We start from the raw sequence: 23,144 nt of genomic DNA, 5'->3' as shown, positions 1-23,144 counted from the left end.
CGCGTGCAACCGCCCATTCTCCCCCGACATTCAATATTACCTTCGCCGGCCTCCGCTGAGGAAAGCCTTTGCCGGCATTTCCTCTCGCCGTCAAGGAGGCGCAGCGGCGGGCGGAGAGAGGGAAGGGGGGGCAGCGGCGTCCCTCCTGGCCTTGGCGGGCCGCCCAACCCTCCCCACCTCCTGCAAACGCGGCGGGCGGCGGGGGGAGAGCGAGGAGCCGGTTCCGGCGGGCGCGGGGCTTGGCTGGCTGGCGGGGGGAGCGCCGCTGGTGGTGCGGAAAGGCCGAGGGGGCCCTGGCGCCGCGGACCGGCTGAAAAGCCCCAACGGCCCGGTCCCGGTCCGCGGACCGGCGGTTGGGGACCTCTGGTCTATATAACACAGAGATACATACAGTACATATACATATACACAGAGTGATAGATGATTGAGAGAGAGAGAGACATTTTATTTCTCATAAAATTCATGGCATCTGGGGACCATCATTAAAAAAAAATACATACCCTTATTGTCAAGAATTAGTCCAATCCTAGGCGATGTTCCATTATGTTACCATATAAGGTTAAAAGAAGGATGTAAGCATGTTAAATAGTAATGAATGCTGAGTCATATGGTGTAAACTGCAACCTGATTGGGCCAGAGCATTATAAAATGCAAAGCAACTTTGCAATGATTGTTGGCTGTTGGTAATATTGTTAGTTGGCTGGCTGGAGCAGTTTTGAGCATGAATTAATTACTGAGTTAGAGCTGTAGTGTTTATTTATTATTTGGATTTGTATGCCGCCCCTCTCCGAAAACTCGGGGCGGTGTTGATATGGAGAAACTCCCCCCGGAGATTAGAACTGCCCCTACTCTTCCTGCCTTCCGTAAACTCCTTAAAACCCACCTTTGCCATCAGGCATGGGGGAATTGAAACATCTCCCCCTGGGCATGTTTAATTTATACATGGTATGCTTGTGTGTGTGTCTGTTAGTATATGGGGTTTTTAAATCTTTAAATATTTTAAACTTACTCGGATTATTTATGATTTGTTTTACTCTGTTGTGAGCCGCCCCGAGTCTTTGGAGAGGGGCGGCATAAAAATCTAAATAATAAATAAAATAAATAAATAAAAACCTGGATTGGTTAAGTATCTACATGTAAGTAAGCTTTACTGCATATAGTTAAAGTAAAGTTTGTTCTTCTAAATGGAAGACTAAGACAGAAGATATTTTGCTTGCACTGAAGAGTAAAACTGTTTACTACTGTTTTTCTACAAAAGTGTCTTCGTTATTTCTCTGCACTGGTTCCTAAATTGCCACAATATAAATTCTGGTATCTTGACAAGTCCTGCTGTGTAGCTCTGTATTTCTGGACACTTATACCTCAAATACCCAGTGAGCCAACCCAACCTTGACTGAATTCTGAAAACATAAAAAGGAAAGCATCCTGTTCAGGGGTTAACTATTCTTTAATACTGGAGCAGTCATACTGAGATCTTATTATGAATATTACCTTCTAATTTCTAGCAAGGTTATCCAGCATATATCTTGTGTTCACATGTATAGGCTAAGCTGATTCTGCTTGGGGAAGATAACATGGCAAGTACTAGACTTTTCTCTATCATGCATGGGATAGAAAAGGTGGATAGAGAAAAATTCTTTTCTCTATCACAAAATAGTAGGACAAGGGGGCCCTCCCTAAAGCTCATAGGTAAGAAAGTGGGGACAAATAAAGGGAAATATTTCTTCACCCAGAGGGTCATTGGTTTATGGAATACACTTCCAGAAGAGGTCGTGACAGCTGTCAGCCTTGATAGCTTCAAGGTAGGATTAGACAGATTCATGGATGCCAAGTGTATCGGTGGTTATTGAAACGGATGTCCATGTGCCACCTCTAGGTTGGTTGAGGCAGGCAGGATTCCCATGAGTACCATTTGTTGGGGGTCAGGGGAAAGGGAGGGCCTTACCTTCTCTTTCTGCTCAAGATCCCCATGTACAATTGGTGGACCACTGCGTGACACAGAATGCTGGACTCGATGGGCTTTGGCCTGATTCAGCATGGTTCTTCTTATGTTCTTATGTTCTTTTGCAGAGAGTGAAATCAGAAGACCCAAAGTCTATTGTCTCATTGGTTTGGGTTCCTTTTTTAATTTGATTCTCTCTTATGATGTACTTTTAGGAGAATTATGCAACAGTTCTCAATAAATCAAGGCAATATCAATGGAGTTTCATTTCTGAGGTACCCTTGGAGTGTGCAACTCATGAAGCCAGAATAAGGAGCAAAGTGACGTCTTCTGAAATTTGGAGCAGTTGGACTCATTGGGTAGCATCAGCATATGGTAAAGTCCACTTACCAGTTAAAAGCACGATGTACCACATTATGCAGCTCTCCTTTTTTGAACATGTATAATTTCTGTTCCTGTTTTTTGTTCCTCTTCACAAATATGTCTGTCATCCAAGTCATGGTTTGTCCCAAAGATGCTTCTGCAAGAGGCAACTGAACATTCTGGTTTTTGTTTGAAGACATTTCACTTTTCATCTAGGAAGCTTCTTCAACTCTGACTGGATGGTGGGGAATGGATGGATTTATATTCCTTACAGACAGTTGGTCATTTGCATTCTTTTTAGAGAGGAGTTGAGGCCACTTGGAGGTTTATCTTTGTCCTCAGGTTCACCCGAGTAGTGTAAAGAATGCAAATGACCAGCCATCTGCAAAGCATGTACAGTGTTCCCTCGGTTTTCGCGGATTCGAACTTCGCGAAAAGCCTACACCACGGTTTTTCAAAAATATTAATTAAAAAATACTTTGTGGTTTTTTTCCCTATATCACGATTTTTCCTGCCTGATGACGTCATATATCATCGCCAAACTTTTTTTCGCCTTTAATAAATATTTTTTAAATAAACTTTAATAAATAAACATGGAGAATAATAATCTAAATGGTTGCTAAGGGAATGGGAAATTGCAATTTAGGGGTTTAAAGTGTTAAGGGAAGGCTTGTGATACTGTCCATAGCCAAAAATAGTGTATATACCGTACTTCCGCATCTCTACTTTGCGGAAATTCGACTTTCGCGGGTGGACTCGGAACGCATCCCCAGCGAAAATTGAGGGAGCACTGTAAATCCTTCCAGTCTCCACCATCTAATCAGAGCTGAATAATCTTTTTGGATGAAAAGCAAAACATCTTCAAAGAAAAACAAAGATGTCTACAAATAACTTCACATGATCTTCATAACTTCCATCCAAACAACTATCTCACGAATGTACAAAACAACAACAGGAATCAATGAAAAAGGATAAATAATTCAAAACAATAAAAATCTTAACTCTAAGCTAAGTTTAGAAACTCATAATCCCTATGTATACTGATAGTAAAGATCTTAAAAGCTGTAATCGGGTCAACAGAGAAGTTGACACCATCTATGACACCTGATACATTTATAGATATGAATTTATTTCTTCTTTTTTTCTCTTTCGTTTACTTCATTTACTTCTTCTTTTCTCTCTTCCTTTCCCGTCTTCTACACCTTTTCTTTTTCTTGATTTGCTTTCTCTTTTTATATGTAAGGGTGTATTCCGATTTACAACTGTATACTCAAAATCCATGTACATTTGTATTGATATTTGCATAGTCCTTTTACTTTATGTATCCCCCACCCCATCTATTCAAAGAAGTCCAGTTGCCTCTTGAAAAAGTACCTTTGAGACTCTTCACAAATAATTACCTTACTATTAGGACAGGCATCATCTGAGATGTAGGGTAACATTGAGCAACCACAAGATGTAGGGTAACATTGAGCAACTTGAGGCTCAAGAATAGTTATGCCTCATTCCCCCCCCCCCCCCCCACTAAAATATCAGGTTTTGAAGATTTGGACATGCCCCTTGAGAACCACAAGCGCTTTAAGAGCAACAGTCTTTGAAGTACAGTGATACCTCGTCTTACAAACCCCCTATCCTACAAACTTTTTGAGATACAAACCCTGGGTTTAAGATTTTTTTGCTTCTTCTTCCAAACTATTTTCACCTTACAAACCCAAGCCGCCGCCACTGGGATGCCCCACCTCCGGACTTCTGTTGCCAGCGAAGCACCCATTTTTGCGCTGCTGGGATTCCCCTGAGGCTCCCCTCCATGGGAAACACCACCTCCGGACTTCTGTGTTTTTGCGTTGCTGCAGGGGAATCCCAGCAGCGCAAAAACGGGTGCTTCGCTGGCAACGGAGGTCCAGAGGTGGGATTTCCCAGCAAGGGGAGCCTCAGCAAAATCGCAGCATCACAAAAACACGGAAGTACGGAGGTGGGGTTTCGAGGACCTCCGTGTTTTTGCAATGCTGCAATTTCGCTGAGGCTCCCCTCGCTGAGAAACCCCACCTCCGGATTTCCGTTACCAGCGAAGCGCCTGTGTTTGCGCTGCTGGGATTCTCCTGCTGGGATTCCCCTGCAACATCACAAAAACACGGAAGTCCGGAGGTGGGATTTCCCATGGAGGGGAGCCTCTGGGGAATCCCAGCAGCGCAAAAATGGGCGATTTGGCTTGCAAAAGGGGTGAGTTTTGGGCTTTTCACGCATTAATCGCTTTTCCATTTATTTCTATGGGAAACATTGTTTCGTCTTACAAACTTTTCACCTTGCAAACCTCATCCCGGAACCAATTAAGTTCATAAGACGAGGTATCACTGTATTGCAAAAGCTGTTTTCTTCTTGGAAGTTTTCTTCAGAGGCATTTGTCCATAGTCCATGCTTAAATGTGAGGTAGATGAGTAATTAGGCTCATTTAACAGATTTAATAAATCACCTATTCTGGGCCTTGAGCAGTGTTTCTCAATTATTTTCTGTTACACCCCATTAAGAAGAAGTAAACATTTTGCACCCCTCCCCAACTCTCCCCCGGGACAATTATTTGCAATATTCAGCATGTTTTCACTGAAAAACCTCAAGTGACATAGTGTGATTGGGGTGTAGTGTGTTTAAGTGATGCCTTAATTTATTTGGTTTCATGTTGTCTGCTGCCAACATTTTTAGGCATAGTAAACATACCGGTCTTTCCTCGTCTCCCACCATAGTTACAGTGAAGCCAAATGCTAGCTTTCGGGAGATTTATGTTTGTCTCATCATCTCCTTCTCTCTCCTCCTTTTTTTCATCCCTGATAAATATTTTTCTATGGTGTCTCTTAAGGTTAGTTATATGCAGTTCACAACTCCTGCTCTGTGCTATGTGCTGTTGTTTACTGCAAAAAAACCCTACTCCCTATGGCAAAAAAAAGCATGTTCCCCAGGGTCATGCCCCCCTCGGCATCGCTTTGCAACCCCCCTAGGGAAACCATCAGGTTTTCCCTATAGCATTCAACCAGAATTCACCTACCTGTATTCTGGGATAATAGGGACCAACTGTAGTTTATGTTTTGTTTGAAAAGGAACAATGGGGATGATCAGAATTCTCCTCTCAATAAGAACTCCTGGTTGTAAATCTGCGCACGTGCTATTGTATGTGCAATTCAGCTGGTCCACATGCATGTTTCTACAATAACCTAGACCAGGGGTCCCCAACCCCAGTTCATGGACCAGCATCGGTCTACCTTATGCCACAAATTGGGTTGTACAAACAGGTGAAGACTCATCCATGTGATGAAGGTCTCACACTAAACCACATTCCCTCAGGCCCATGTAAAAACTCCTTTCAGCATCCCTGATGCCCCAAAAGGTTGGGGACCACCGACCTAGGCCTAACAGCATTTGGTCAAATGTAGCACAAGAGTCCTCCTTCCTGGTTTGATAAGCAGCATAGCATACTTATATCTGCAGTTTGAATCTTATTTCTGCCATGAGCATTCCCAACTTTGAACAGAAAATAGTTCGTCTACCTCTCAACTCAGCCTCCCAGTTAATAATAATAATAGCAACTAACTCTATGGCATCTTTCTCAACCTGGTGCCCTCCAGATGTTCTGGGACTGGCAACTGCCCGAATTCTTGGTGAAGAGCCTTCTCTGTGGCGGCCCCGACTCTCTGGAATCAACACCCCCCCCCCCGGAGATTAGGACTGCCACCACCCTCCTAGCCTTTCGTAAACTCTTCAAAACCCATCTCTGTCGTCAGGCATGGGGAAATTGATTCCCCTGGGCTCATACTGGTCTGTATGAGATGTATGATTGTTTTTTATATTAAGGGTTTTAAATTGTTTTAAGAAATGGATTTGTACTAATATACAAATACACATCTGGTATCAAATCTTTCTTTTTTCAAATGGATGTACGAGACATCGATATATATGCTATAATTAGACTGGCTTTCTTAAAATCTCTTTATCTTGATTTATTCAACACTTTCTCTTATTTATCTATAATCTTAAAATATTAGATATAAGGAAAGGAGCTACTGAAAATATATCTAGTTCCCAATTTAGTCCAGATCTATCGTACACCCGCCCACCCTTTCCTTTCTTTCACTCTTCTCTTCCTTCTTTTCTTCCTTTTCTCTCTGTATGTCTGTCAACGTTTTTTGTTTATTTGTTTCTGTGAATTGTCAAATGCATATTGTTTAGACTATAATTCGACATAATTATTGTTTTAATCTCCAACTACCCATTTCTTGTATTCCTTTCTCCCCTGTATTTTGACATGTCTATATTGTTAATTGTAATTACAGTGATCCCTCGAGTATCGCGAGGGTTACGTTCCAAGACCCCTCGCGATACTCGATTTTTCGCGATATAGTGGTGCGGAAGTAAAAACACCTCCTGCGCATGCGCGCCCTTTTTCCATGGCCGCGCATGCGCAGATGGTGGAGTTTGCGTGGGCGGCGGGGAAGACCCAGGGAAGGTTTCTTCGGCCGGCCAGCAGCTGATCTGCTCGGCAGTGCCGCAGCAGCGAGGAGCCGAAGATCGGGGTTTCCCCGCCGCCCACGCAAAGGGGAAACCCCGATCTTCGGCTCCTCGCTGCTGCGGCGCTGCCGAGCAGATCAGCTGCTGGGCGGCTGAAGAAACCTTCCCTGGGTCTTCCCCGCCGCCCACGCAAAGGGGAAACCCCGATCTTCGGCTCCTCGCTGCTGCCCGCCCACCCGCCGCTCGCCCGCCCGCCCGCCGCTCGAGAGCAAGAGGGGGAGAGATAGAGAAAGAGAGAGAAGGAAAGAAAGAGATGAGAGAGGGAGGAAGAGAGTGTGAGAGAGGAAGAAGCAAGATAGAGAAAGAGAGAGAGAGAGAAAGATGAGAAAGGAAGAGAGTGACGTCATCGGGTGGGAAAAATCGCGATATAGCGTTTTGCGAAGATCGAGATCGCGAAAATCGAGGGATCACTGTAAATGTATTTATTGTATCTTTGTAAATAAACACTTTCATAAAAAAAAAAGAATTGGATTTGTACTGTTTCTTGTTGTGAGCCGCTCTGAGTCCTTGGAGAGGGGCGGCATACAAATCTAATTAATAATAATAATAATAATAATAATAATAATAATTATTATTATTATTAGTTATTATTAATTAGATTTGTATGCCGCCCCTCTCCAAGGACTCAGAGCGGCTCACAACAAGAAACAGTACAAATCCCAATTCTTTTTTTTTTTAATGAAAATGTTTATTTATAACTAGTCTGGAGGACAGAAGGAAAAGGGGGGACATGATCGAAACATTTAAATATGTTAAAGGGTTAAATAAGGTTCAGGAGGGAAGTGTTTTTAATAGGAAAATGAACACAAGAACAAGGGGACACAATCTGAAGTTAGTTGGGGGAAAGATCAGAAGCAACATGAGAAAATATTATTTCACTGAAAGAGTAGTAGATCCTTGGAACAAACTACCAGCAGACGTGGTTGGTAATACACAGTAACTGAATTTAAACATGCCTGGGATAAATATATATCCATCCTAAGATAAAACACAGGAAATAGTATAAGGGGAGAGACTAGATGGACCATGAGGTCTTTTTCTGCCGTCAGTCTTCTATGTTTCTATGTTTCTATAATAATAATAATATTTTTTCTGATGAAAAATATCCAAAGAACCCTTTGAACAATAAAGTAATTAAATGAAGACAATGTAATTTTCTTTTTCTCTGTAACTTTGGTGCAGGGCCGGATGCTCTCAGTAATGAAAAACATCACATCTTACCTGAAGGAAAAGTATCTGAGGAAGGTTCCAACGTCACATTTTGCTGCATTGCGAAGGAAAATGAATCTGTGACTAGTTTTACATTTGACGGGGAGAATCGCAACGTTACACACCAGCGACGAATACTTGAGACTAAAAAGACTAATTCTTCCTTCCCTGCTCGCTTTCAACTGGCTTGTGGATTTACTGGTGGTGGTGGTGGTGATTCAATTTATATCTACTCCAACAGTAAGCAGAAAATGTTCAGTCTCATTGCTTGTCACAATGGACATTCTGGGTTGTTTCAAAGGGCCTGGACTTCAGTTGACAGTAATCTCAGCCAACATGATCAGTAAACAGAGATTATGGGAATTACGATCTAGTAACATTAAGGGGGATCCCACATTGCTCTCCTCTGCTGGAGAGAATAGGATTATTTTAACGAGGACGGATTTGGATTTTAATCTTAAAATTTGTCTTTTTTTTAGAATAGAATAGAATAGAATTTTTTTATTGGCCAAGTGTGATTGGACACACAAGGAATTTGTCTTGGTGCATATGCTCTCAGCGTACATAAAATAAAATATACATTTGTCAAGAATCACGTGGTACAACACTTAATGATTGTCATAGGGGTCAAATAAGCAATGAAGAAGCAATATTAATAAAAATCTTAGGATATAAGCAACAAGTTACAGTCATACAGTCAACATGGGAGGAAATGGGTGATAGGAATGATGAGAAAAACTAGTAGAATAGAAGTGCAGATTTAGTAGAAAGTCTGACAGTGTTGAGGGAATTATTTGTTTAGTAGAGTGATGGCGTTCGGAAAAAAACTGTTCTTGTGTCTAGTTGTCTTGGTGTGCAGTGCTCTGTACGACGTTTTGAGGGTAGGAGTTGAAACAATTTGTGTCCAGGATGTGAGGGGTCAGTAAATATTTTCCCCGCCCTCTTTTTGACTTGTGCAGTATACAGGTCCTCAATGGAAGGCAGGTTGGCAGCAATTGTTTTTTCTGCAGTTCTGATTAAAAAAACATTCTTTGTTGTGATGTTTTTGATGTTAGGTGACCATTTTAGGTCTTGAGATATGATAGAACCTAGAAATTTAAAGGTCTCTACTGTTGATACTGTGTTGTCTAGTATTGTGAGAGGTGGAAGGGTGGAAGGGTTTCTCTTAAAGTCTACCACCATTTCCACGGTTTTGAGTGTGTTCAGTTCTAGATTGTTCTGGTCACACCACAAGGATAGTTGTTCAACCTCCCATCTGTATGCGGATTCATCATTGTCTCGAATGAGTCCGATCACTGTTGCATCATCTGCAAACTTCAGTAGTTAAACAGATGGATCGTTTGAGATTCAGTCATTAGTGTATAGAGAGAAGAGAAGTGGTGAGAGTACACAGCCTTGGGGTTTTTGGGATTTTGCTGAATTTTCTGCAATACTGAATGATTTCATACCCTAAAGTAGTGCTTGGACCATAGGTAGTTCTAGAAAACACACAAAAATGAGGGGGCTTTTTGGGGGGTGGGGGAGGTTTGCTTGCCAGCAGAAGTGATCATTACTTTCCGGTGGCTGCTTTTGGAAGCAAATGTAATCTAGTTCCTTCATTGATGATTTAATGCTCATCAGTTCCCTGCTGTTAATAGCAGGTTGGAATGCCGCTGCGACATTTGACTTCTGTGCATGTGTCGTCAACGAAATCTCACACGAGAACAATTGCACGCACAAGATTTTGCCACTTTTAGGTGATTTCTTTGCTTCAGTACATGCGTGGAAGCAAAAAAATGCCAAAAATTCGCCAAATCTCTTTCTCTCGCGTGTCCTCACACGAGATTTCACTTGCAGCGCTTTTGCTGAACTTGAATCTCGCACAGGAGCGCGTGTACATGCATTGGGGACGCACAACTGCGTGCGCATCAAGATTTCTGCTACCACATTATAGTGTGGCCCATACAGCCCACCAGTTGCTGATGTTAAATACACTGCTCAAAAAAGTAAAGGGAACACTTAAACAACACAATATAACTCCAAGCAAATCAAACTTCTATGAAATCAAACTGTCCACTGATTGACAACCAATTTCACATGCTGCGGTGCACATTCAACTTTGCACAGAACAAAGGATTCAATGAGAATATTTCATTCATTCAGATCTAGGATGTGTTCTTTGAGTGTTCTCTTTATTTTTTTGAGCAGTGTATTTGTAAGTAGCTCTGGCTCCTTGTGCTTGACATTCTGGATGAAGACAAGATTGAGATATTCATTCCCCCCAGGCCTATACAATTTATGCTTGGTATATTTGTGTGTATGTTTGGTTTTTAATAAGGGTTTTTAGTTATTTTAAATATTAGATTTGTTATATGTTGTTTTATTACTATTGTTAGCCGCCCCGAGTCTATGGAGAGGGGCAGCATACAAATCTAATAAATAATAATAATAATAATAATAATAATAATAATAATAATAATAATAATGAAGCACTATTATGCTGTTCTGAATTCCCAATGAAGAGGCAGAATATAAATTTAATCAAAAGTGAATGAAATTTATTTATTTATTAAATTTCTATGCCGCCCTTCTCTGCAGATTCAGGGCGGCTCACAACAGAAATAAATGCAAAAAAACCATATAAGAAATCTAACTTAAAATATATTCTAAACCCCCGATTCTTAAAACCAGTCATCCACCTTCACCTTATCATACATTATACATTAAGTCATCGGCTGGGGCTCGATGTTAAAACTCAATGACCCCAAGTCTTTTCCCAAATGTGAGTTGTTATACCTTGCGGAAGGCTGGGGGCAGTGCGAATCTCTGGGTGCAGTTGATTTCAGAGGGCTGGGGCCGCCACAGAGAAGGCTCATCCCCTAGTCCCCACCAGACTTTGTCTTGCTGATGGGATCTGGAGAAGGTCAACTCTGTGGGACCTAACCAGACACTGAGATACATGAGGCAGAAGACGGTCCCGGAAGTAATCTGGTCCAAAGCCGTGTAGGGCTTTATAGGTTGTAACCAACACTTTGAATTGTGTTTGGTGACCAATCGGCAGCCAATGCAGCTCGCGTAGTGTTGGAGAGATATGGGCATATCTTGGAAGGTCCATGACAGATAGCGCAGCTTCATTTTGCACAACCTATAGTCTCTGGACATTCTTTGAAGGTAGCCCCATGTAGAGAGCATTGCAGTAGTGACTGCAATGGGTGTGAGTGACTGTGAGAAGTGATTCCCTATCCAGATAGGGCCGCAACTGGTGCACCAGTTTCTTGAAATAGAAATACAGTGGTACCTCTACTTAAGAACTTAATTCGTTTTGTGACCAGGTTCTTAAGTAGAAAAGTTTGTAAGTAGAAGCAATTTTTCCCACAGGAATCAACGTAAAAGCAAATAATGTGTGCAAACCCATTAGGAAAGAAATAAAACCTTGGAATTTGGGTGGGAGGAGGAAGAGGAAGAGGAAGAGGAGGACAGTCGCTGTTGAAGGAAAAGGTGAGATGAGGGGAATCAAAAAATATCCAAAACTTTAAGGCTTAAAAAAAAAAAAGGACTCTGAGGCAGTAAGGAGGAGCATGCGCCTCCCTCTATTTGCTCTGGGTTGCCAAAGCCTCTTTAAGTGCCACCAAAAGGCTCCTCTGGCAGCCCAGAAAAGCCCGAGATGGCCAGGATTAAAGGGAGAGTGGCAGGAAACTGGCTGGGCGTTCATGCCGCTCTCAAATTTCCTTGGAAATTTTTCCGGGCTCAAGTTCTTAAGTAGAAAATGGTTCTTGAGAAGAGGCAAAAAAAATCTTGAATACCCGGTTCTTAGCTAGAAAAGTTTTTAAGTAGAGGCGTTCTTAGGTAGAGTCTTCGTAGAGGAGCGGCATACAAATCTAATAAATTATTGTTGTTGTTGTTGTTTGTTGTTGTTGTTATTATTATTATTATTATTATTGTTATTATTGTTATTATTATTATTATGTCAATGCAACTCAGCAAACGAGATCACTATGCTGGATTTCATATTTCATCACCAGTCGGGCGCTTCCCAAGCACCTAGGACAGCGTGATGTAACGGCGAATTATGTTTGTCGATCCCAGTAAAGCGGCCTTTTGCAATTGACAGATGGAGATTTTGTCAATTCCGACGGTTTTCAAATGTCCACTGAGATCCTTTGGCACTGCGCCCAGCGTACCAAGTACCACTGGGACCACTTTCATTGGCTTATGCTAAAGTCGTTGCAGCTCGATTTTTAGATCTTCGTATTTCACTAATTTCTCTAGCTGCTTCTCCTCAATTCTGTTGTCCCCTGGGATTGCGATGTCAATGATCCATACTTTTTTCCCCTCCACAATCACAATGTCTGGTGTGTTATGCTTCAGAATTCGGTCAGTCTGAAGTCGGAAGTTCCACAGTAGTTTTGCTTGCTCATTTTCGGCCACTGTTTCGGGCTTATGATCCCACCAGTTCTTTGCCACTGGTAAATGGTAGTTCCGGCACAAGTTCCAGTGGATTATTGTTGTTGTTGTTATTATTACTATTATTATTGTACCACTGTACTTGGGTGAGCCAATTTCCCTTTCAGAATAAAGCAGGAACAGGCAAACTCCAGAACTCTATAATCTTTATGGGCCAATGCCATTGGAAACCCCCTTGAATAAAAGTGGCAAAGTATCTGTACCCAATGCTTGCATTGATCAACTTTCTACTGGTAATTGGGATTAGTGGGAAACAAGATTTTTTTGGAAAGCAATTGTGTAGCGGAAATATATAAGAAAATAACATATGAATCTAAACTTGTTTTAATAGGGCAGCCTGATAAACCTCAAAACCTGAGCTGTGAAACTGAAGACATGATTAATATTAGATGTACTTGGGAACCTGGATATGTAGTGGAAAAAGATTACATTGACAAAGTCTGTCCAATGGAGTTTAATTTGTCTGATGTGTGAGTATTCTCAAATCAATCTTCCAAAGTCAATCCAAAACATAATACGAAGGAGCTTAGGCTAAGTTGCATCAGGATTTATGGAGTACCTTAGAAAATAATATTTAGGGATGCTGAAGAACTTAATGCTAGGAGACGAAATTTGTCTTGTATAAAAGAGACTGATGACTATAAGAAAGTTAAAACAAACCAGCTATTTGCATATTTCACTTGAATGGAGGAAACTCTTGACATTTTGCTTACGGTTATTGCATGCCTGTACTAAAATAGATATATGTTATCTATTTTAAAATAGATGAAATTTATAGTGGCTTAGAGATAAATCTTGCTTCAGGATAAATCTTGAACTTGTAGGCTATGGTGAAATTTCTTTAATGCATTATTTTTGTCTGCAACTGGAATTAATACTATCTTTTCTTTTTCCCATGCTATTTTTTGAAAGCTCTTCTACAAAAACATATTGCAGTACAAAGTTCCAAAATTACGCTTGTTCATTCAAGAGGGACAACCAGTTTCTATACAATGTAAACTTAACCTCCAGAAATTGCCTTGGACAGAAAGAAGAGCAGCTTAGTTTTAATGTAATGAACAGAGGTAAGGCTTGATTTTCTTTACTAAATTTTGCATTTCATCCTGTTGTCGTAGTCTTAATAGTATGAAATAGACAGGGGAAGGTAAAAATGCCCTCTCCATCTTCCTGGAGCTCTCTGGAAGCCAAAAACACCCTCCCAGAACCTCTGGGTTAGCCAAAAATCAGCTGGGCGGCACACACATGCATGTTGGAGCTCAGCTAGGGCAACATTTCATGTGCCAACACATATAGCTCAGTGTGCCACTTGTGGCACCCATGCCATAGATTTGCCATCACTGTTCTAAGGTATTGATTTACTTTTTTTCCCAAGAATCCTCATATTCCTTCATTTTTCTCTTTTCAACTAGTTCGGCCTGTCATTATCGTTAAGCCATCAGTAGGTCATCTAAACGCTACTTTCATCCAGTTATCTTGGCAGATAAAACCAATAGATGCAAACCTGTCATCGCTATGCCAGATCAATGTTGGTGAGAATAAGGTGAGATGCATCAATATCTATATAAAGTAATAGCATCTCTCTCCATCCTGTTATAAACCCTGCACGAGAAGTCAGAGTTGGTTGTTTACATGTGTCTTATTTAATTTTAAAACATTTTAGTTTTCTATGTTATAATTGCAAAACTGGCCAAACTCTAACCTTTAGACACACTCCAACCCAAATCTCAATCTTAATTATTATTTATTTATTATTTATTTATTTATTTATTTAATTTAATTTATTAGATTTGCATGCCACCCTTCTCCGAAGATTTGGGGCGGCTAATCATGGCACAATTGATCTTATCATAAACAGTAAATCCATCTGAGGACCCAGATTGTTGGGGGCAATATGCTGACTCTGTAAACCGCTTAGAGAGAGCTGTAAAAGCACTGGGAAGCGGTATATAAGTCTAAATGCTATTGCTAAGTGCCATGCTTTGCTAAGACACCAAATAGTGGATTATATTCAGTGGTGTCCTCTTAGTTGCCCAGAAATGGTTGGTGAATCTAATGTTACGTTGTCTTTTCCAAAGAATGAGAGACACTCTTTGGGCAAACATTGGGATTCAATATGTAAATTAAATTTTTTAGAGTTTAAGTTGATTGGAAAGGTGGATAGGTACATTTTTAAAGTATTAAATAATGGAAACAATTCCTTTAGCTCAAATTCTAGTCTTGGTGGCTTCATAGATATGTCTGTGTAGGCAGTGGTGGGCTTCCACTTACCTCACTACCTGGATGGTCCTTGGCAGCAGATGTGGGTGTGCCTGACACATGCGTGCATGCGCCCCGCACAAGATTTGGTTTCTGCGCATGCGCAGCAAGCGAAATCTCATGATATTTCAGCTATTTTCGCTGATATTTTTGCTTCCTTGCATGTGCAGAAGCAAAAACAAAAAAAAATTGATGAAATCAAGTGAGATTTCGGCTATTTTCACCGGTATTTTTGTTTCCACGCAGAAGCAAAAACCCGACGATTTTCGCTGGAAATCTGTTGGTCGTGCCGTTCCTGGGCCATTTCCACTTCCTGGACGGCATCCCCCCTCATGGTGGGAGGAGCCCATGACTGTGTGTATGTTTCTTGAAGGCAGTATAGATGTGACTTGCAGTTGCTTTCTTTCAAGATTCATTGTTTAGATTTTTCAGTGTAGTCTACAGTTCTGGATTTTCTGATGGACTCAAGTCCGAGCGCAAAACAGATCTGATCCTGCTTAGCTTTTTGGGATAGGCCAAAATTTCTTACATTCTGCCATCTGTAGTTACATTCCAGAAACAAAAGTTATTCCAGTGAATGATAGTATTTGGCCTTTTAACAGGTTCATTCTTTTTATTTTGCAGTACAATATCACAGCGCAGTCCAATTCAAAGTCTCATTTCCTCTTCCAACTGGGTGGACTGCAGCCTGCCACAAAATATAGATTTAAAGTACGCTGCGCTGCAGATGTCAGGCCCTTCTGGAAATGGAGTAACTGGACACAGAGTATATCAGCTGAGACCTCTGAAGCTGGTGAGCAATCTATTGTGGAAGACAAGTTTAAGGGACATGGAACCTAGAGTGTATGTTGTCTTCCCTATCTGGTGTCCTCCAAGTATTGGCCTATAACTTCTATCATCTCCAGCTAGCACAGACAGACTGTTGAAAGAGTGCAGGGCAATATATTGGGCAAGTACTAAATATCAAGGCATAAATAAGGAAAGAGTTTAGTCAAAACCATTGTTCTTTGAAAGACAAAGAAAGTACAATGGCACCTCTACCTACGAATGCCTTTACTTACGAACTTTTCTAGATACGAACCAGGAGTTCAAGATTTTTTTGCCTCTTCTCACGAACCATTTTCCACTTACGAACCCGAGCCGCTGAAACGGTAACCAGAAAAAGCATGGAGAAGCCTCTGTGGGGCCTCTCTAGGAATCTCCTGGAAGGAAACAGGACCGGAAAAGGCAGGGAGAAGCCTCCATGGGGCCTCTCTAGGAATTTCCTGGGAGGAAATAGGACCTCCACCCTCCCTGTGGTTTCCCCAATCACACACATTCACTTTTACATTAATTCATATGGGGAAAAATTGCTTCTTCTAATGAAATTTCTACTTAAGAACCCAGTCACGGAACAAATTAAGTTTGTAAGTAGAGGTACTACTTGCCATAAATATATCCAACAGTGACGTTCTTTATTTGTATTTTGTCCTGAAGAATCTTAAGAGCTTTTGGTAAATTAGTTCGAGATATATCTAGTGATTTCCCCCAAACTTCCAGATTAGATACTTAAATAATATCTCAAGAGTTTTCTGAGAAACTTCTGGTTGCTAGATTTCATGCTCTGCCTTCTACGTTAGTGAAAGAGGTATAATAATACTCCAGTGGTAGAATATATAAGACACTCGCTATCTCGTGGGAAAATAGAGCTTATTGTGCGGTCCACTTTACCAGCCTGGTGCCTGATCTCATTATGCCTCTTTTACTCACATATATATCTCCTGGAATCTCCAGAAGAAAATCAGTTTGGTTTAGTGCTTAAGGCATCAGGCTAGAAACCAGTGGACTGTGAGCTCTAGTCCTGCCTTAGGCACAAATCCATCTGGGTGACTTGGGCCAGTCACGCACTCTCAGCCTTAGGACAGAGGCAATGGCAAAACCACTTCTGAAAATCCTTGCCAAGAAAACTTATTTATTTATTTATTGATTGATTGATTTTGTCCATAACACAATGAGGGTTTTAGTGGGTATACACATAGTAAAATACATGATGAAAGTTATAGAGGAGATACTCATAGTAAAATATATCTAAGAAAGAATAGAAGAGAAGTTATAGGAATAGAACATATCAATGAAAGAATAAAAGAAGAGATATAGGAATAAAAGAAAGGTATAGGAGATATAGGAAAGCAATAGGAGAGGAACCGAAGGCACTCTAGTGCACTTGTACTCGCTCCTTACTGACCTCTTAGGAATCTGGATAGGTCAGCCATGGATAATCCAAGGGTAAAGTGTTGGGGGTTTGGGGATGACACTATGGAGTCTGGTAATGAGTTCCACGCTTCGATAACTCGGTTACTGAAGTCATATTTTTTACAGTCAAGTCTGGAGCGGTTAATATTAAGTTTAAATCTAAATTGTGTGCTCTTGTGTTGTTGTGGTTGAAGCTGAAGTAGTCGCCGACAGGCAGGACGTTGCAGCATATGATCTTGTGGGCAATACTTAGATCATGTTTAAGGCGTCTTAGTTCTAGGCTTTCTAGGCCCAGGATTGAAAGGCTAGTGTCATAGGGTATTCTGTTTCGAGAGGAGGAGTGAAGGGCTCTTCTGGTGGACTTTTAGAGCCAAAGATCGGGCAGAATTGGAATGGAGGGCAAAATAAATTTCTAGAAGGGTGGCACATTTTGCTCAGTGGTTATTGTTATTCAGTTTTCGAAACTTTCTTTTAATATAAGTCTTTTTATGGTTAATCCTCCTCCTTTGGGGAATAGGTGAAAGATGGCTCTGTATTGTTTTATTATTATTATTTTATTTATTCTTTGTCCAATATACAATACATATGAAAGAGAATAGACAATAAGTAATATATATAAAGATAGGAAGTAAAAAAGAAGAGAAGTAGATAGGAAGAGAATATATATAAAGGAGAGAATATATATTGTCTGAGAATATCATCTCTTTTTCTCTTTGTGAATAGACAACTGGTCCTAAAATGTAAAAAAAATGTCACTTTTCTCCTCACAAATGAGAGATTCTATTCTTACCTGAACTCAGTTGGATATTTACAGAATTAATACTGTATTGTGAATTTATATCCTTTATTCTTATTTCAGGAATAGCTCTTTTACAAAGACAATTAAAGTAAGAAAGAAATGGTTATCGGAATGAAAATTTTGAAAGCATTCTCAAAGAGTGCAGGTGTTCATCTTAAGGTGCTTGTGACTTGTGAAAGTGTAGAAGATGCTATTAATATAACAGTATATTTATATAATTATAATCTTTCCAGTTGATCACCAGATCTGCTTCCATTCTGTTTTATATGCTTTGATTTTCAGCTCCAACAGGATTGCTTGATATCTGGAGACATATTAACTCGGGCTTGGGGCAACGTGATGTAACTGTCTTCTGGAGGGTAAGCCTGGGCATACATACAATATAAAACTGATAGGACATATAGAAATGTATATTAATGTATAGTCAACACATTGTTCCTATGCTAAGTACAGAAAGATAACAAGAATTGTAAGAAACAAGCAATCAATAAGATAATAGACTAAAAATGGACAACAGATGGTCCATAAATATTGACTTTCTCCATCCATCTGAGATATGATCATTTGTCTATACAATGCTTTATAGAAAGACAAAGAATGGTATCATCCTTGGTTTCAGACAACATTCTGTACTAATGATAAAGCCTAGTGGTCATAGAAAAGTTCATAGAGGATGATAAAATTATGAGATAATATTCTGCTTTTAACAAAAATAAATATGAGACAGCAATAGTATTTGTGAAGTAGAATTATATGGGATATTGTACTACAAACTTTGCACACTATTAAATGACATTTCTTTGGTTGTGAGATTTTTTTCCCCATATAGTAAATTACTGTGTAATAGATTCTGCAAAATGGAAGAGCAGCATTTTCACTGTTAATGGATTGATCCGTCACATTAAAAACAACCGAGGAAGTCTTTTCTGTTAAAAGAATATAAGAGAATGAGAAAACATTTCCTCTTATGAAAGTGTTCAACACAATCATGAATAGTTCACCTACTTGCTTGACCTACTGCATAGTTTACTCTGTTACCTGCACACAATAAATACAGTAAATAAATCAGGGTTCATTCAGGGTGTAGGAAAGAATAGTGTCAGATTCTGTAGACCCAAGTCTTGAATACAAAGATGTCTATATTGTATAAGCCAGGGATGGCGAACCTTTTTTTCCTCGGGTGCCAAAAGAGTGTGTGTGCATGCTATCGCACATGCACGAGTGCCCACACCCATAATTCAATGCCTGGTGAAGATGAAAACAGCCCCCTGCCCGGAGGCTCTCTAGAGCCTGTTTCTCAAATTCTGGTGGGACAAGTAGGCTTGTGTTTTGCCCTCACCAAGCTCCAAAGGTTTCCCTGGAGCCAGGGGAGGGTAAAAATGCCCTCCCCCAGCCCCCTGCAGGCTCTCTGGAAGCCAAAAACGCCCTCCCAGAGCCTCTGTGCAAGCCAAAAATCAGCTGGCCGGCACACACATGCACGTTGGCGCTGAGTTAGGGCAACGGCTCACGTGCCAGCAGATATGGCTCTGCGTGCCACCTGTGGCACCCGTGCCATAGATTCACCATCACTGCTATAAGCCATTGTAGAAGAGATGTAGCTTTATGCTATTGGTCGCAAAGTGAGAAAACTGATGAGGTCTGTAATGAAAAACAATTTTATTTTATTTATTTTTTTTCAAATAAAACAGAAAGCTTTATTAAAATCTGTATTTAAATATACAATGTCAATTCAACACTTTATAAAATTGAAAAAGAAAATTGTTTAAGTATTGCTAAACTTTAAAATGGAGGGAACCTCACAAAAACCTAGCAGAAATTTGAATGACTTTAGAATGAGTGCTTTTAGAATTTTTAAATTGACATTTAGATTTGTTTGAAACAGCATTTATATGGTGAGAGATATATCTTCATATTTTCTTTTTTTTAAAAAAAATAATTTTTATTTACATATATACAATAGGACAATAACGACAAACGATACATTTACATAAAAAATGAAAAAAACAAGCAAGAGATATGTTCTTCTCTCTTCCGGTAGTGGGGACTGTTGACAACGTCCTCTCTTTTTAAAAAAAATTCTTGGCGGTGTTAAGACCAGTGGTTTAAGTTGTATATTGTTGTAGTTGAGTTCTTATGTTATAGATTCTTATCAAATAAACAAAACTAAAATTGTCTTGGTTGTTTAATAAGATTGTTCTTTATGCTATTTCTTTATCTCACAGCACTATAAAGAGATGTTCTTTTATTTAACCAGATGTAAAATTCTTCCCATATTTGGTAGTATTTTGTTTTTTCTTTTTCTTTTAGTTCCATTGTTAATTTATCTGCTTCAGCACAATCTAACATTTTTTTAATTAAATTCCGTTCGTTTGGCATATTTTCATTTTTCCAAAATTGTGCTATTCTAGAAAGGTGCATTGATGAGAACTGTTTTTTGAGAGAATTTTGGTTCCCTGCCCATAGGAATCCTCAGATTTTCATGCTAATGGAAAGATCCAAAAATATCACCTATCCTGGGAAAATTTGGAGGACCCTTCTGTGCGTCACAATGACTCAGTTTCTGCGTCACAGAGTTACACCATTTCTCTTGGCAACCATTCATACAAAATCCTTGTTTGGGCACAGAACAGCGTATCTACATCGTCTCCCTCTGTGATCATCATCCCAGCAACAGAGAGAAACGGTGTGTGTTCATTCAAACATGTTACTGCAATGAATCCTCCTTTTCTGAACCAGGAAGCAATGTGAAATATCACAGCTCCAGAGATTTTTAAAATTAATTTCCATGATTACATAGTAAGATTCTGCTGCTATTGTATAGGAGTCTACGGAGTGGGGCGGCATACAAATCCAATGAATGAATGAATGAATGAATGAATGAATGAATGAATGAATAAATAAATAAATAAATAAATAAATAAATCTCATTTACTTATATCCTGGCTTTATTATTTTTATAAGAGAAGTTCCAACTCTGTGCTACAGAGTTGACAGCATAATCATATCAAAAAATAAATCCTATTTTAATTTCATAGGATATATTTTCTTGTGATTGGGGTTGGGCTTTTCACTCAAATTCCGCAGAATGAAAAAACACAAGAGTTACAACACAAGAGTTTTTTTAATTGAATTCTTAAAACAAGCAGGCCAGCAGCACATCGTGAAATGTAAGAGTCTTTTCTCTGCCAGCAGAAAACAAAACAACCGATTTTACTGTTTTATTTATTACCTGTATATCTAGGGCTTGTTCTTGGTTACACTTAATTACAGTTCAAATAAGGCAGGCAAACATTTTTTTCTGGAATGTCTCCATAACATCGCCTGCACTTCATGGTAAATGAGAATGCATGTTTACCAAAGCTTGACAAATATTGTTGGAGGATCAACAGAACCTTTGCATTTTTGTATAAGTCTCTCCAAAAAACACTGTGAGAGAAGGATAAATATTGTGAATGACATTTAAAAATTTTGATACTGATGCTTCACAATTATTGCATTTTTTTAAGGTACAGTGCATTATAGCGAGGAGACCACAGACAACAATGAAGCACATAAAATTTATATTGCTTGGAAGCATCAAAGCAAGTTCAGTCAGTATGTTATTGACTGGTGCAACCAGCCCACAAGTCCTTCGTGTGATTTTCAGTGGAAGAAATATGGGCAAATCAAGTCCAGTGATCATATTGCATCTGGTGAGAAACATTTTAAATTCGTTAATGAATAATTCCAGAGGAGATCATTGTTCTCTGGTTGTTAAAGCTACCGTAGCAATGAAGTCTTCTTGAGTAATTTTATGGGCAAATCTGTATAGCTTCCTTGGCTGCAATATACACTGCTCAAAAAAAAAGAAAAAAGGGAACACTTAAACAACACAATATAACTTCAAGAAAATCAAACTTCTGTGAAATCAAACTGTCTACTTAGGAAGCAACACTGATTGACAATCAATTTCACATGCTGTTGTGCACATTTGACTTTGTACAGAACCAAGTATTCGATGAGAATATTTAATTCATTCAGATCTAGGATGTGTTATTTGAGTGTTCCCTTTATTTTTTAGAGCAGTATAGAAACTATTAGCCCTTGTTTTCTTCTTGAATACAGTGATACCTCGTCTTACAAACGCCTCGACATACAAACTTTTCGAGATACAAACCTGCGGTTTAAGACTTTTTTGCCTCTTCTTACAAAGTATTTTCACCTTACAAACCCACCGCCACCGCTGGGATGCCCCATCTCTGGACTTCCGTTGCCAGCAAAGCACCCATTTTTGCGCTGCTGGGATTCCCCTGAGGCTCCCCTCCATGGGAAACCCCACCTCTGGACTTCCGTGTATTTGTGATGCTGCAGGGGAATCCCAGCAGGGAAATCCCAGCATTGCAAAAATGAGTGCTTCGCTGGCAACGGAAGTCCAGAGGTGGGGTTTCCCAGCGAGGGGAGCCTCAGTGAAATCGCAGCATCACAAAAGCACAGAGGTCCAGAGGTGGGGTTTCGAGGACTTCTGTGTTTTTGCGATGCTGCGATTTACTTTCTATCACTGTCCAACTTTTGTACATAAGCACAATGGCAGCCATTTTCATTTTTCATCTCATGACAACTACATTTGTGGTAAAGAGCCGGAGTGGCGCAGCAGGTAGAGTGCTGTACTGCAGGCCACTGAAGCTGACTTGTAGATCTGAAGGTCAGCGGTTCAAATCTCATCACCGGCTCAAGGTTGACTCAGCCTTCCATCCTTCCGAGGTGGGTAAAATGAGGACCCGGATTGTGGGGGCAATAGCCTAGCTCTGTTTAAAAAGTGCTGTTGCTAACATGTTGTAAGCCACCCTAAGTCTAAGGAGAAGGGCGGCATAAAAATTGAATAAATAAATAAATAAAATAAATAAATAACGCCCATGACACTTGAAAAGATAAATTAAATCAAAGGCTCCATATAGTTCTTACAAGTCAATATTTCCAACTTTCCCAAACATCATCACTAGTTTCCACTTATTTATTTATTTGTTTGTTTTTTCAAGTACATATTTATTAATTATTTATTATTATTATCAAGGTTGGGAATGTTCATGGCAGAAATAAGATTCAAACTGCAGATATAGGTGGTATTATTATTATTATTATTATTATTATTATTATTATTATTTATTAGATTTGTATGCCGCCCCTCTCCGTAGACTCGGGGCGGCTCACAACAATAATAAAAACAATGTATAGCAAATCTAATAATTAAAAGTCACTAAAAAAACCCTTATTAAAAAGCAAAACATGGACACAAACATACCATGCATAAACTGTATATGGTAGTATTGGCAGTATACAAAGATAACAATGTGAACCGCCCCGAGTCTT

General features: G+C 39.8%; 1 protein-coding gene across 2 annotated transcripts in view; it reads left to right on the top strand.

Annotated features, from left to right (window-relative positions):
- OSMR (oncostatin M receptor) overlaps nucleotides 1-23,144 on the top strand; it is a 76,760-nt gene that overhangs the window by 39,217 nt on the left and 14,399 nt on the right. Inside the window, exons 5-13 of one of the 2 annotated variants that reach the window (XM_070743421.1) lie at nucleotides 2,158-2,317; nucleotides 8,042-8,308; nucleotides 12,843-12,981; nucleotides 13,424-13,575; nucleotides 13,921-14,051; nucleotides 15,392-15,560; nucleotides 18,081-18,157; nucleotides 20,262-20,481; nucleotides 21,305-21,490. In XM_070743421.1, the coding sequence (XP_070599522.1) occupies nucleotides 2,158-2,317; nucleotides 8,042-8,308; nucleotides 12,843-12,981; nucleotides 13,424-13,575; nucleotides 13,921-14,051; nucleotides 15,392-15,560; nucleotides 18,081-18,157; nucleotides 20,262-20,481; nucleotides 21,305-21,490 (1,501 nt within the window). The remainder of the gene's footprint in view (nucleotides 1-2,157; nucleotides 2,318-8,041; nucleotides 8,309-12,842; nucleotides 12,982-13,423; nucleotides 13,576-13,920; nucleotides 14,052-15,391; nucleotides 15,561-18,080; nucleotides 18,158-20,261; nucleotides 20,482-21,304; nucleotides 21,491-23,144) is intronic. The other variant, XM_070743422.1, reaches the window with a different exon arrangement.

This window comes from Erythrolamprus reginae, chromosome 2, assembly GCF_031021105.1.
Source record: "Erythrolamprus reginae isolate rEryReg1 chromosome 2, rEryReg1.hap1, whole genome shotgun sequence".
NCBI classification, from domain to species: domain Eukaryota; kingdom Metazoa; phylum Chordata; class Lepidosauria; order Squamata; family Dipsadidae; genus Erythrolamprus; species Erythrolamprus reginae.
Note: the sequence above shows the minus strand (reverse complement) of the source record. Positions and strands in the feature narration are given on the sequence as shown.